The sequence below is a fragment of the Bubalus kerabau genome, chromosome 10 (genome assembly GCF_029407905.1).
Source record: "Bubalus kerabau isolate K-KA32 ecotype Philippines breed swamp buffalo chromosome 10, PCC_UOA_SB_1v2, whole genome shotgun sequence".
NCBI classification, from domain to species: Eukaryota; Metazoa; Chordata; class Mammalia; order Artiodactyla; family Bovidae; genus Bubalus; species Bubalus kerabau.
Window position 1 is genome coordinate 79,145,786 of NC_073633.1, and position 15,366 is coordinate 79,161,151.

The 15,366-nt window shown below is 41.2% G+C and overlaps 1 protein-coding gene across 3 annotated transcripts in view; it reads left to right on the forward strand.

The window, feature by feature from the left end:
- The window catches only part of SYT16 (synaptotagmin 16), a 330,623-nt gene that overhangs the window by 256,419 nt on the left and 58,838 nt on the right, over window positions 1-15,366 (forward strand). For all 3 annotated transcript variants that reach the window (XM_055538272.1, XM_055538274.1, XM_055538275.1), the window contains 2 exons: window positions 6,484-6,696; window positions 12,339-12,595. In XM_055538272.1, the coding sequence (XP_055394247.1) occupies window positions 6,484-6,696; window positions 12,339-12,595 (470 nt within the window). The remainder of the gene's footprint in view (window positions 1-6,483; window positions 6,697-12,338; window positions 12,596-15,366) is intronic.

Below are 15,366 nucleotides of genomic sequence, written 5' to 3' on the forward strand. Positions count from 1 at the left end.
ACTTAGACAAGACTTCAGTCAGTTCAGTCGCTCAATCGTATACGACTCTTTGTGACCCCATGAATTGCCGCACGCCAGGCCTCCCTGTCCATCATCAACTCCCGGAGTTCACTCAAACTCACGTCCATCGAGTCGGTGATGCCATCCAGCCATCTCATCCTCTGTCATCCCCTTCTCCTCCTGCCCCCAATCCCTCCCAGCATCAGAGTCTTTTCCAATGAGTCAACTCTTCGCATGAGGTGGCCAAAGTACTGGAGTTTCAGCTTTAGCATCATTCCTTCCAAAGAAATCCCAGGGCTGATCTCCTTCAGAATGGACCGGTTGGATCTCCTTGCAGTCCAAGGGACTCTCAAGAGTCTTCTCCAACACCACAGTTCAAAAGCATCAGTTCTTTGGTGCTCAGCTTTCTTCACAGTCCAACTCTCACATCCATACATGACCACTGGAAAAACCATAGCCTTGACTAGATGGACCTTTGTTGGCAAAAACTTAGTGATTTTCAAAGATTTAAGTTGAATGAAATCCAGATCCACTCTTTAGTTGTTGATGCAGACTCATTACAAGGAAAGTAGCAGCTGGGATCTTTCAAAAAGGTAAGAATCAAATTTTGAATTTGAGAAAATAACTGATTGGTGAGAGAACATGGAAAATAGTGTGGCAAAACCATTGACCTGGAAACCTGGAGACCTCCATTTGGTCCTGGCTTGGTATACACTTTGCCTCTTCGGGTTTTGGCTTCTCTTTGTGAAAATGAGAGAATAGATGGATGCTCATGAAAATCCTTTCTAACCCAACCTATGTGATTTTATATTCTTAATGACCAAACACAGTTGTATAGATTTTGACCAGGATTTTTTTCCTTCAAGCAAGAGATGACAGAAGGAGCATAATGTGGTCATAATAATATTGATGTTGGAGCCAGACCACCTGGGTTTGAATCCTGGTTATAATGTTTATTAATGTTTGCCTGTTATCACTGTGGCAAATTACTGACCTCATGATGCCTCAGTTTCCCCATTCACAGAATGGGGATAATAAAGTACTGACTTCATTGGGTTATTGTGAGGAGTAAATAAGTTATCAGATGTAACTTTCTAGAATAGTGCCTGGCTCATGATAAGCGCTGTATATGGGATTGCTTTTATTGTTATAATAGCACCACTATTGACTTCTGTTGCTACCAGTGGGTTTTTAGGAGAGATGACAGGTTTCATTTTTAGACAGGGAATTTCCTGAGATCCTTGAGGACTGAGGCTTAGAATAGCATGTGCAGTTGCATTTAGAATCCCATGAGGAGAATGGACCAGTTATACTGCAGCCTGGGTGCGTTCACTCTCATATAGGGTGACTCTTCTTCCCACTGCTCTCTCCTCACAAAGGAAGCAATGTCCTGGCAGATTTCAGGGTCGAAATGGCAAACCCCCCTCTTGCGCACTCTGGAAAGTAATCTAGATATGGCTCTAGTGTCCTGAGGCAATAATGTCTGATAATTTGTGCACTGACCAAGAACAGAGGTTCTATGTTCAAGTCCCAGCTTTGTTACTTTGCTAACTTTTTTGCCTAAGATAAGTTACTTAATCTCTTTATACCTCTGTTTCCTATCTTTAAAATGAGAGTAATAATAATTATCCCTACTTCATGGTGTTGCTGTGGTGATTAAATGGAACAATATATGTGAAGTCCCCAGAAGATACCTGGCATATAGTCTATGTTTAGTTAATGGGAAACATTATAATTACTGTTATGATTATGCAACAGGGAAGAGTAATTTTAAATTTATGCTGGATCTGTTTCTGTGACTTTAACCCTTTTTTGGTATGATAAGAATACATAATGGTCTGCCTCAGGGAGATAACCTGAGCAGCCCAACTGTGAAGGATTTTAAGGAAGTGAAACTAACACATTCCCCTGCATTCTAGGGGACATTTGCGAGGACTGAATAGTCTTTTTACTTTGTTTCCTCACCCCGCTCCGCCCCCCGCCCCCCAACCTCTGATCTATAAAGAACCTGGCAACCAGGCCCTGACATGATAGCCTGCCAACTTCTTGGTCAGCTGACTCTCCGATTAAAGTCTCTTCCTTGCCGCAACCCTTTGAGAATCAGATTCATTGACCTGTCATGCAGCAAGCAGAGCAAGCTTGGACTCAGTAATGGTTATTATATTGAGTGAGGAGAATCTGTGCTCTGTGGATGATCAGTGACTCACTGGGAAAAAAATCAGGGACCCCATACTGTTAAATTAATGAATTCTAATTCTTAATTTTATATATGAGGAGATACTTGTGGACTAACTCACTTAATTTGAAATTGATGACTTTTGACTCTGAAAAGTTTTAATAGTAAAACAATAGTATACTATTAATGATATTAGTCACTATTAATACAATTAATATATGTTAATGTAATTAATGTAATTAAGTATATTAATAGTATGTAATTTAATAGTAATACAGTTCAGTTCAGTTGCTCAGTTGTGTCCGACTCTTTGTGACCCCATGGACTGCTGCATGCCAGGCTACCCTGTCCATCACCAACTCCCAGAGCCTACTCAAACTCATGTTCATTGAGTCGGTGATGCCATCCAACCATCTCATCTCCTGTCGTCCCCTTCTCCTCCCGCCTTCAATCTTTCCCAGCATCAGGGTCTTTTCCAATGTCAGTTCTTCGCATCAGGTGGCCAAAGTATTGGAGTTTCAGCTTCAACATCAGTCCTTCCAATGAACACCCAGGACTAATCTCCTTTAGGAGGGCCAGTTGGATCTCCTTGCAGTCCAAGGGACTCTCAAGAGTCTTCTCCAACACCACAGTTCAAAAGCATCAATTCTTCTGTGCTCAGCTTTCTTTATAGTCCAACTCTCACATCCATACATGACTACTGGAAAAATCATAGCTTTGACTAGATGGACCTTTGCTGGCAAAGTAATGTCTCTGCTTTTTAATATGCTATCTAGGTTGGTCATAACTTTTCTTCCAAGGAGTAAGTGTCTTTTAATTTCATGGCTAAAGTCACCATCTGCAATGATTTTGGAGCCCAAAAAATAAAGTCTGTCACTGTTTCCATTGTTTCCCCATCTGTTTCCCATGAAGTGATAGGTTAGATGCCATGATCTTAGTTTCCTAAATGTTGAGTTTTAAGCCAACTTTTTCACTCTCCTCTTTCACTTTCATCAAGAGGCTCTTTAGTTTTTCTTCGCTTTCTGCTGTAAGTGTGGTGTCATCTGCATATCTGAGGTTATTGATATTTCTCCTGGCAATCTTGATTCCAGCTTGTGTTTCATCCAGCCCAGCATATCGCATGATGTACTCTGCATAGAAGTTAAATAAGTAGGGTGACAAAATACAGCCTTGACGTACTCCTTCCTGATTTGGAACCAGTCAGTTGTTCCCTGTCCAGTTCTAACCGTTGCTTCTTGGCCTGCATACAGATTTCTCAGGAGGCAGGCCATGTGGCCTGGTATAGTAATACTAATGGAATACAAATGGCCTAGTAGTACACATGGAATGGAATCTTAGAGTTGGAAAAAGTGCCAGTGGATGTCTAATACAACCACTTCTCCAGTACATATATCCCCCTGACTACCTCCCAGGTGTGTAGATGGTCCTGTACTCTAAAGGTGGGGAAAGTTTAGTTTTGGTTTTTTGGTCCTGTTAGTCTATGGATCTCTTCCATATGTGATGGTCCATCCCATGCTAGAGAACTCTGCCTAGCACACTGAGACTTGAGGAGACTGTTTATTGTAATGGTGTTCTGTTGGGATGGTAATGAAATCTCTTCTAACACTTCGGTTTCAATGTCTTGCCATGGGTCTGGTCCCAGATAACAATAAAATTGAGTGAGCTGAAAACAATATGCTCTTAAGTCATTGGATCCGCTACTCCATAAAAGAGAGAAATAGATTGAATGTTGACACCTGTCAGGTAGAAAGTTTGGAGTCAGAGAATTTAGATCCAGAAAAGACCTGGAAAATGATCCATACATTAGAAATGATCCACAAATGAAGAAACAGGGTCAGAGAGTTTGAGTCTCAGCCACATAGACTCAGCTAGCTAATATGAGTGAGCACAAAGAATAAGAGATCTTTCTACCACTTCTCTCCAATTCTCTAGCAGAGTGATTAGAAGTGTGGCCTCTAGAGACATACTGCCTTGATTCAAATTTTGGTTCTACCCCCTCCTGGCAGTGTGATCTTCAGACAGTTGTAGACTTTTCTCTGCCTCAATTTTCATATGTGAAAGATGGTAACAGTAATAGAGGTTTTGTGTGGATGAAATGAGATATGTATAAGACACTTAGGACACTTCCTGGCACATGAAAGACATTCAATAAGTGTTTGTTATAATTGCTTCCAAAGAGCCTCAGGAAAATCAGTTCTTAAGCCAGAGAGTAAATATTTTGGCCAGGTGAGTGTTTTCAAGTATTTTCTCTTGCTTAAAATATGGCCTTTAAATTTCTTCCTAGCCTCTAATTCTTAACTGATCTTCAGGACCCACTGTCCTGTTAACAACCATATCCTTCCCTGGAACCACTGTGAGTTTTAGATGAAAAGAGGAAATCTTTAAAAAATAATTCCCTATTATTTATATTTCCAGTCCATATTAAGCAGATATTTACAGTCATCTGCCCTGTGCCCGACACAGAAAGAGTGCTGCAGGGACACAGGGGGGGGTGGTCTTATATGCTTCTTATCCTCAGGGTGTGTACAAGTTAGATGGAACGGTTGGCAGTTAAATAGGTAATTTCTGCCACAAAGCTGGAGGAGGCACGGGCAGGACAGGCTAGAGAGTGATTTTACAGCACATGGAAGGAGCCTTAAATCCCTAAAGTTGACTTAAGGGATCAAGGAAGGACTCTCTGGAAGAAGTGATACCTCTGCTGAGACCTTAGTGGTGAGCTGGATTCTTGACTAGTTTAGATGGGGACTGGAGAAGAGTATTCCCAACACAGGGTATCATGTGTGAGTGTTGGGGGTGAGAGAAGGGCTCAGGCTTGAGAGAAAACATTGGGTATTCATCAATCCAGTCAACATTCAACAAGTGTTTAGTTAAGTACTTACTCCTCAGCAGGCATTGTTTTACGTACTATAGAGACATCAGATAACAAAACAGGCGATATCTTTATTTTCACAGAATTTATTGGGGAGAAGAAAAAAAAAATATTAAGTACAGGGAACAGAACTCCTTCAGGTCAGTCACTCAGTCATGTCTGACTCTTTGCGACCCCGTGGACTGCGGCATGCCAGGCCTCCTTGTCCATCACCGACTCCTGGAGCCTACTCAAATTCATGTCCATCGTGTCGGTGATGCCATCCAACCATCTCATCCTCTGTCGTCCCCTTCTCTTCTAGCCTTCAATCTTTACCAGCATCAGGGTCTTTTCAAGTTAGTCGGTTCTTTGCATCAGGTGGCCAAAGTATTGGAGTTTCAGTTTCAGCATCAGTCCTTCCAATGAATATTCAAGATTTATTTCCTTTAGGATGGACTGATTGGATCTCCTTGCAGTCCAAGGGACTCTCAAGAGTCTTCTCCAACAGCACAGTTAAAAGCATCAATTCTTCAGCACTCAGCTTTCTTTATAGTGCAACTCTCACATCCATACATGACTACTGGATAAACCATAGTTTGACTAGGTGGACTTTTGTGGGTAAAGTAATGTCTCTGCTTTTTAATACGCTGTCTAGGTAAGCCCACAGAGCTCCTTAAGGTAGAACAATCAGGGAAGTGTTTAGGATGAAGTCAAGCTGAGACCACAAAGTTGAGAGGAGTCAGCCAGGTAAACACCTGGGGAGGGAGGGTTTCTGGCAGAAGGAACAACATGGGCAAGGGCAGGAATGATCGGATACTGTTGGAGAAATGAAGAGGACTGACCAGTGTGCTGGGGTGGGTAAAGTGGTGAGAATGATTCAGAGTGTCTGGGTTGGGTTGCTGGTGATGGAGAAAGGCATTTCTAGTATAAATTATTTATGCATTATTTTTTAAGACACATACAATGTGGTGTCACTTTTCAAATATAGGAAGCTTTTGGAAGATCTCTGTAGCTAATATCTCTTTTCTGAAGTGGGTCTTCACTCTGTGTTAATAGCTGAGATGAGGCAAAGAGCATATTTTTCATCACCACCAGCTAGAAATACACATAAGATACACGTGTGTCCAGATGCTGGTCCTATTCCCAGTTGTGAGCACATGTGAGCAGCATAACGACCCAGCAGGCTGCCCAGCTCAACAAGAGGGCTCAGTATGTTGTTATAGGGCGCTGGCAGGGGGTGCCGTGGGGAAGAGGGTACCAGTGTTTTCTCTGAGCTTCTGAGCTTTCTTTTCCTGTTTCATTCCTTTGGACTCAAAACTTGTGTTTCAAAAGTGCTTTAAATTCTTTCTACCCACCTTCAGTCTGCTTTGATCCAGATTAATTGGCCACTGTTTCTCTGGATTACCTGTCTCTGTTTTCTTGTGGGCCCCATAGACTCATGGCTCTTGTTTGCTTCCAGTTAACAGCTTCGGAGATGATGAGGAGCTGTCCACATCTTCTGACAGTGATGAGGAGGTGATCAAACAATTTGAGATTTCTGTGTCCCAGTCCCAGAGTTTCCGCTCGGGAGGATCTGAGAAAGGAAAGCAGACAGGATTGGAGCATAAACCAAAACCCAGTCACTGTCTCTCCACCCACAAAGAAGACAGCACAGAAGTGTCCACCTGCAAAGGTATTCTTTGCATCAAACCTTTCCTTTATCTAGACCAGGTATGTCTAATGGTAAGAATGATTTTGAGTCACTGCACTGGTATTTGCGAGTCCAGAGAGGAGAGCAAAAAGAAGGGTGATGTCCAGAAGGTGGGACAAGGCAAAAGGACTGCTTCAGATCTTCCAAGGAGCCTCATGCAGAGAGAATGGATCAGCAGTACCAAAGTCTTGATCCTGAATTGTGGAAACCCCTTCCTTCCTCACAGTTTACTGCTTTGTACATTTTGACAGCTAATGACTAGAATGGTATTTTTCAAGGTTTATAAAATTTCATTCCATTCTGACAAGTACAAAAATGTTATATACATGTCTGCTGATGTTGCACTTCTGTGCCTTTCCTCCCATTTGAAAATGTAAGATCCATTTTCCATATATCTATGTAACCCCAGGAGATAGGTTGTATTATTAAAACAATAGGTATGTTTTACCTTCCAAATAAAATAATGTGTTTTCATAATATTGAATAATCTTTTTTAAACAACATGTACCCTGCACACTCTCCCTCATGCTCTGTAGTTTCTGGAGCCCAGCCTGTATTAGAATCCTGGGTATGAGCAGGTTTCTTGCCACCCTCCATCTTCATATTAAGTGTACTTTTCACAAAGGGAGAGGGGGACACTCAGGGCAGGGTGAGCACAGCCTGTGACTGTGAGTAAGGCTTGTCAAGGGTCCTTCTCCCTGCCCACCAGGCACACAAAAGAACCTGGGGAAAGAACAGTACGATATTTCTTAGTGCTTTCCATAGCAAAGGTCAGGCATCTCTATCTCTCTGACTCCTTTATGCCCAGAACCCTGAATGGCGTAGGACGTTGAAACAGGGAACACTCTGTGAAGTGTATCTGGTAAAAAATAATAATAATAATAATAATAAGCCAGAGAAAATGTCATACTGTCTACCATAGTGACCAGGTCTAAAATGACCTGGGTTCTCTAATCTTTTTCTTCTTTCCTCTGGGGTTGTGGTTCATCCAACCAATGGGGTCATAGTTGGTCTTCCTTGTTTTTCAGCACTTAGTAGTAGGAAGACAAAAAGGAGAGTGTAGAACTGAGAGACGGTAACAGAGAAGAAATTTCTGATTTGATGATATGGATGAAGTGGGCAAAAAAAGAACAAAGGAGGCAGAAAGGAAAATTAACAAATGAGCCCTATTTTTTAGCAGGAATATAATAATTTGTGGACCTAATGTAATTTTATTTATTTACTGGGCCACATAGCATTTTATTGCTCGTCTTTTTAGCCCACGTAAGCCAAGAGATAAACACTCAATGTAACCAAAGAATAGTAACAGTTGCCAGAGGCCCTCTGTAATCTCCTCACCCTCTCTCCTGTTTGGTTTTTCTCTGCTGTTACATCACAGCACTCTTCTCTCTCCACTGAGAGGGCAAATGTTAGCTAATGAAAGTTAATCGCAGTTGATCCCCTATGAGTAGCTTGTTTAATTCTAAAGCTAATGGCCCCATTTCCCAGAGGCCTAAGTGTCTAGATTTTGATTTATACAAACACACTGTTCTGAGAATTCTGACAAACACTCTAGCCCTCAACCTTCCTGGAATTAGCAGCAACTTTTGTCGTAACTGGTGTGATTCTGAGTTTTTTGACAGATGGTGATAGAAAGGCTACATTTTTCTTTACCGGAGGGTGGAATGAGTCTACTACACTGAATGAATTACCTGTACATTTTGAAGAAAATCAGCAGGAGTTTTCATAAGAATGATTAACTGCATGCTAAATTTTAGGTTATCAAATGCCATGGAAATGTTAATGTAATTTTTATTGCATGATTTTTTTCTGTGTCATTTCTTTTTGTTCATTTTTAGATCATTGAATTTGTGTCAGCAGTAAAGAATAATGAAAAGATTAAGCATGCACCCCAGAGAGAATTTTTTTAACTCGTATTCTCTATTTAGCTATTTTCCTCTCTACCTTAAACATGTTTTTCTAAGATCAAATTTGCATGCATGCATGCTAAGTTGCTTCAGTTGTGTCTGACTCTTTGCAATCCTATGGACTGTAGGCCACCAGGCTCCTCAGTCCTTAGGATTCTCCAGGCAAGAATACTGGAATGGATTGCCATGCCCTCCTCCAGGGGATCTTCCCCACCCAGGAATAGAACCCTCATCTCTTATGTCTCCTGCATTGGCAGATGGGTTCTTTACTACTAGTACCACCTGGGAAGCCCCAAGATCAAATTTAATTGTAGACAATTCTTTCACTTAAAGGGTGCATTGAGAATGTAGAACCAGTGAAATTCAAGGTCTAAACCCACTTAAAACCTTCATCATATTCCAGCTAAGTTCTCTCTTGTCTCACATATCTGATTTAGTGTTATTGTGAATTAGTTGTCACTGTATTCCTGCTAATGTCAAAGAGGGCTTGTCCTAAGTGATCTGAATCAGGAGCTGTGCATGAGGTCTCTATGAATGTAAGATGGGCTACAGAATAATAGCCCACTTATTGGACTTTTTGTTTGTTTTGAGCAAAGCCTTATTTTTGTTTGTGAAATATTTAGTTCTTAAAATGTTTCATAGTAGCTAATCATTACCTTCTTGGTGTCACTTAAAACAAGTCAGTTATCCCGTGTGTGTGTGTGTGTGTGTTTTAAGAGATTTATTGCAAAGAATTGGCTTATGTGATTGTGGGAGCTCTGAAATCCACTGTTCAGAAGGAGAGGCTGAAACTCAGGAAGGAACTGAAGCTTCAGTCTCTAGATGAAATTGCTTCTCCTCCGGGAATGCCTCAGTTCTCCTCTTAAGGCCTTTCAAGGGACTGATTATGTAGGATAATCCCCTCTACTGAAAGTCAACTTTAATTATATTTACAAAATGCCTTCACAGCAACTCCTAAATTAGCATTTGATTGAATAATTGAGGCCTCTAGCCAAGCTGACACGTAAAATTGACCATCACGAATGGTAGGCCAAAGTATGGGTGATGGAGGGAAGGGTCTTGTAGTAGAAAAGAAAGCATAAAAGGATAATAGATTTATACTCCATCAAAGTGGGATATGGACTAAAAAATTTCCTCTCATAAAATAAATATGGTTGATGTGACACAATTATGCTCTGTAATTTCTAAGAAGCCAGGATACATTTCTCGACAACAGGCGATGACTTTTCTGTATGTGTTTAAGGTGACATGAGCTTCTTTAATTTAAAGCGTGTGAAGATGCTTTATGTAACAGTGAATAACCCTTCCCCCTCCTTGCAACTTGACTTGTCCCCCAGATTTGCCTTTCTAATTCATTCCTTGCTTGTCTGTCAAGGAAAATGGTTTGTTACATTAATATAGTTCTTACGTTTTTCAGTTACGAATAGCTTTTTAATGCTTTAATGTAGCTTTTGAAAATTCCCTTATTACTGATCTAAGTATTATCACTGTAGGAGTTGAAGTCATGAGACAATTTTATGGGGGTAATTTCTTGGCAGAGTTAGATTTTGTGCTGAGATCCTGCTGGGCGCTACACACGTTGATGGATGACCCACTGTTTAATAGGACATTTTAGTGTTCGTGTATGTGAGGAATGGATGGGCTAATTAGAGCCTGAGAAGAAAATTCCACTTTCTGTTATAGGGTTTTGCAAATGGAATACCCTTGTTCTGTCATTTTCTGGGTCTTTTGTGTGTGTGTGTGTGTGTGTGTGTGTTTGCCAAATAACTGAAAGTATGAATGTCAAGATTTTAGGTATCCTTTGAGAGTGTTTCCAAGAAGCCTGAAGTGAATTATTAAGAAAAACAAGGCAGATGGAGAACTTCTCAATGGCTTGCCATGATTTGGCAAAATCCCAAATGAGGGGTTGGATTTTGTGCCCTGAAAACCACGTCTTCCCAAAGATTTGTATATCTGGTCTGCAGAGGGTGATGATGTGTTTTTAAGTTTGTGTGTTTATTGTAGGTGGATCAAATATTGTCTGCTAAACCACTGTCCACATTGCTCCATATTGCTACACATCTGGCTGTTTCAAGTATCTGTTATCTGCGTAGTCTTGAAAGCTACTTGAGATTTAATAAAACCCACTTAGAGTCTGAAGGAGGCAGAGAAGATTCAGGAGTTGTCGGGACTTTGGATGGACAGGAAGGAAAGGAGAGGAGGAAGGGCTTGAAGACCGCTGTGAACAAAAATACGCAACTGTTGTTTTCATGGACAAGTCTGCAGTATATGGATGTTGCTTAGCAGCTTCGAGGACCTTATGTTCTAGCTCAGATTTTTAGACCAATGGTGGGAACAACTGCTATTATACAGCGTGTAAATAAGAGCTGAGTTTGTCATCCTCACGAATCCTGTCTATATCGCTAATTTTCCATCATCCTGGGAGTGGGGGACACTGTGGAAGAGTAGAGGCCAAAGAGAAAAGACATCCTTGGCTACTTTCTGGATGTGGGAGGCAATTTAGTGTTATTGCTTAGGAAGAACAGGAAGACCCTGGCAGTTTTTCCTTATTATCTGAGGGTAACCTGGTTGTCAAGGAAGAGGAAGGGGATGAACAGGGTAAGGGAGCACTAAGAGAGAAGAGAATGACACTAAGGGCTGAGAAAGACTCTGAGTCTAAATGAGTCAGGGAAGATTTGGGAGTTGTCAGGACTTCGGATGGACAAGAAGGAAAGGAGAGGAGCGAGGGCTTGAAGACTGCTGTGAATAAAAACATACAGCTGGTGTTTTCATGGCCGATGAGACCACAGATGTCTACAAGTTTGGTGGTAGTACTGAGTGGGCTTTGCTGGGCTGGATGAGACCAGACAGGTAAGCAAAGCTAATATTTATGGAAAGGCTGGTGGTTGCTAGGCAGATATTATTTCACACGTCCACAGTGAATTTCTGACGGGTTTTCCCAATGACTCAGTGGTTAAAGAACCTGCTTGCAATGCAGGAGATTCAGGAGACTTGGGTTCAATCCCTGGGTGGGAAGATCCCCTGGAGGAGGAAATGGCAACCCATTCCAGTATTCTTGCCTGGAGAATTCCATGGACAGAGGAGCCTGGTGGGCTATGGTCCATGGGGTTACAAACAGTCGAACATGATTGAGTAAGCAAACACACATAGACAAGGAAACAAAGGTTAAGACAGTTCAACAATTGTTCAAGTTCTTAATGCAGAACTTGGATTTTAAACCCAGATCCTCTGAATCCAGGGGCTTCCCAGGTGGCACTAGCGGCATTAGTGGTAAAGAATCTGCCTGCCAATGCAAGAGATACAAGAGATGTGGATTTGATCACTGGGTTCAGAAGATCCCCTGGAGGAGGAAATGACAACCCACTCCAGGATTCTTGCCTGGAAAATTCCATGGACAGAGGAGGCTAGTGGGTTATAGTTCATGGAGTTGTGAAGAGTTGGACTTATTTTATCCTTCTAACATAATGTACATCCTAAATATGCTCATATTAGCATAAAGCATTCAGTCTTCTTGTATCCTATATAATGAACTAATGGCTTTTGATTTTATGGGCCAAGTTTATCCACCTTATAGATGAGAGTGTGTTTCAGCAGATGTTATTTAATGAGTTTTGTTTTAGCAAACTTGATTGGGGTAGTTGCTATTGCCCATTTTCTCTAGACAAAAAGATGAAACATGATAGTACATTTGAAAGAATTTCCTTTTTGCAAATTTAGGCTTGGATGGAGCCAGCCAACTGATTTATTCTGAGAATCTGTCTTATGGTGAAGATGATCCCATCTCTGCCCACTCACAGTCCACTTGTGAGCTGGGGGACACCAGGCACCATGGTGTATCTCCTGGAGAGACCAGCGTGGTCCACAGCCTCAGCCGGCAGTCCACAGAGGGCAGCCTGGAGATGGAGACAGCTTTTAATAACCGGGGATTCGAAGATTCCTATGCTACTGACAGCTCCTCTGTGTGGAGTCCAGAGGCAAGTTGTTTGTTTTTCCTTGCTTGAATATTGTCAGCTCCCTGGTTCGTTGTTCCCCTTCCCCTCCCTATGCTTCTCCTCCCTTTCTCCCCACCCTTCAAGAAGAAAATTTTTCCAAAAAGGAAGCATTGCTTTGAAAAACAAATACCTAAACAGCCTTTAATGGAAATGTATTTTTTATTCAGATGACCAAGTCCCAGTTCCTATGTGTGCCATTAAAAATTCATATATAAGTGAAATCTATCAAAATGGAAAATGAAGCATTGGTGGCAGATTGAACCCAGCAACAATCAGGCTTCTTTTTTTATATAAAGGAGTTTTTAGTTCTTTAGGGAGGCTGGATTATTTCCTTCATAGTTTCAATTAAATGGTGTCTACATATTTTTTTGTACCAAATCTTAAATTATAAATTTTTGAAAATGAGAATTATTTGGGAAGGAAATGAAAAATACAAAGGCCCTTCAAATGAAATTATACAAGGTGTTATGATGAAGATCTTACAGTATGAACATATTTATTAGGTCCAAATTGAGCTGAAGTTCTAAGAGATGGCATTAGTCTGTCATGTCTCTCTGTCCATTGACTTTGCTTTTTGGATAAATCTCTGATAAAACATACATTGCCTAATTTCTTTTTCAGTTGAAACTTACTCCCAAATATGCCTGAGCATCCAGAAGTATGACTGGAGGATTGCTCAGATTCATGTTCATTGAGTCACTGATACTATCTAACCATCTCATCTCATCCTCTGCCGCCCTCTTCTCCTTTTGCCTTCAGTCTTTGCCAGCATCAGGGTCTTTTCCATGAGTCGGCTCTTGGCATCAGGACCAAAGTATTGGAGCTTCAGCATCAGTCCTTCCATTTAATATTCAGGGTTGATTTCCTTTAGGATTGACTGGTTTGATCTCCTTGCATGACTTTAAGAGATATTAAATATTCTAATATTTAATATGTCTAATACCTACTTTGAAATTAATGTTGATGAGATAACTCATGTAGTTATATAAAAATTTGTGTGAATAGAGGAAGGAGAAGGGTAGATGGATTTTGTTAGCATCAGTCTGCCTGAGAAAATAAACAGGATGAATCTCTTATTAGAACCTGGACTGTCATACACACCAAATGCTCGTCAAGGAGGAGAAAAAAAAAATCACAGAAAATTATGTTTCAAAGCCTGACTGCTAAGGTACTGGAGCACATATAGAAAGCATAAGGAGATGACACAGGGATATGTGTACTCTGTATAGAGTATTGCTGAAGTCCAGGGATGGCAACTCAGATACGTGGTTTGTGGCTGGTTAAAAGAAAGCCTTCATATAGAGACCCTCAAAGCTCTATCGTATACATTTTGTTTTAAAAAAAGTCTGCTTCCTACTGGTTTACTGCCAAGAATCAGATCAAATCCCACACACTAACATTCAACATTTAAAAATATGATTCTTTTTGGCTCTCTCACCACATAAACAAAACAGAACTGTTTACCTGCCTATTGACAGTACCCTTGATAACCGTACCACTGGGCTTGGAATCACTTTCTCCAGGCAACCTCCCGTTTGCCTGCCTCATGGAGCTTCAATAGAAGACTGGGTGTTGAGGGCACTAAATGTTCTCAGACTCCAAAAATACCCAGACATCTCTGTGTGCTCCATTCAACCTCCTATCTATTTTGAGACAAAAACTGTAATTTGGTGCTCCTACAGTAGAACCTCAGATGCAGTGTGGAGGCAGTTCCTGTAAATGCCTACTTTGCAGGCTTAGCTCGCCTTTTAAGAATTGATTTATTTGCCTCTTGGCTGTATTAAGAAGCCTCTCTTCCCCTTTGTATCTGGCATCAGGAACACACTGTGGGGTTGTTTACTTTGGGCCACACAGATGACATCAACAGTATCTTGTTAAAACAGAAAAGCTTTCAGTTTGATAGAAACATCTTTAAATCTTCATGGGTTTTGCCAGTGTGGCCCAAGTGTTCCTGTCTTAAAGGAAAACCCAGGATATGAGAGCCAAAGGGATCATTTATTTTGCCTCAGAAGGAAACCGATCATGCAGTGTGCCTACCTGTTAGGCTGATGGTTTTTGCAAGCATTGCTCTTCTCTGCTGGAAAAGGCCATTGACTTTTTCCTGCAGACCCAAGGCTTGGCAGGGACGACGATGGGAGGGTGGTTGGTGATTTTGAGCACACAGGGAGGCGGCTGTCCTACTTTTCATCTCTGCTTTCCACTGATTAACTGATTGGCCTTGAGAAGTTAATTAAAATCTGCCAAATGGGGATAAAAATGAAGAGATTTTTACCTTGCAGGAAGGTCAGATGGATTAGCTGTATTAACAGTACCCACCTGAGGAGTGCCTTTAGTTGCCTGGTGATAGGTAGAGTGTGTTGAAATAATTACTTGCTATGAAAATATCAGCCTTCACAAATCTTGGTCTCAGATCAACCCAGGAAGGGACCACAAAGCCCATTTTTCATGAGCCATAGCTTGGATTGTCCCCGTCCAGAGTCTGGCTATTGCCTGGAGCTGTGTCTGATTCAAGATTCTCAGGACAATTATTTCAGACCCTTCCCCAGGACCTCAGCACAAAGCTGCAGATGGAGTGAACGTTTATCTGAATGCAGAGCCTGGTAGATAAGTGGGGAAATGCTCATTAACTAGATATTTTTACCTTGGCATTGACATTGATGACAAAGCTAGGAACTGTTAACTAATATCAAAAGCAGAGGCTTAAAAGGATGTGAAATTCAAAGTAGTGTGTGTTTCCACCTCCCATCTCCTAT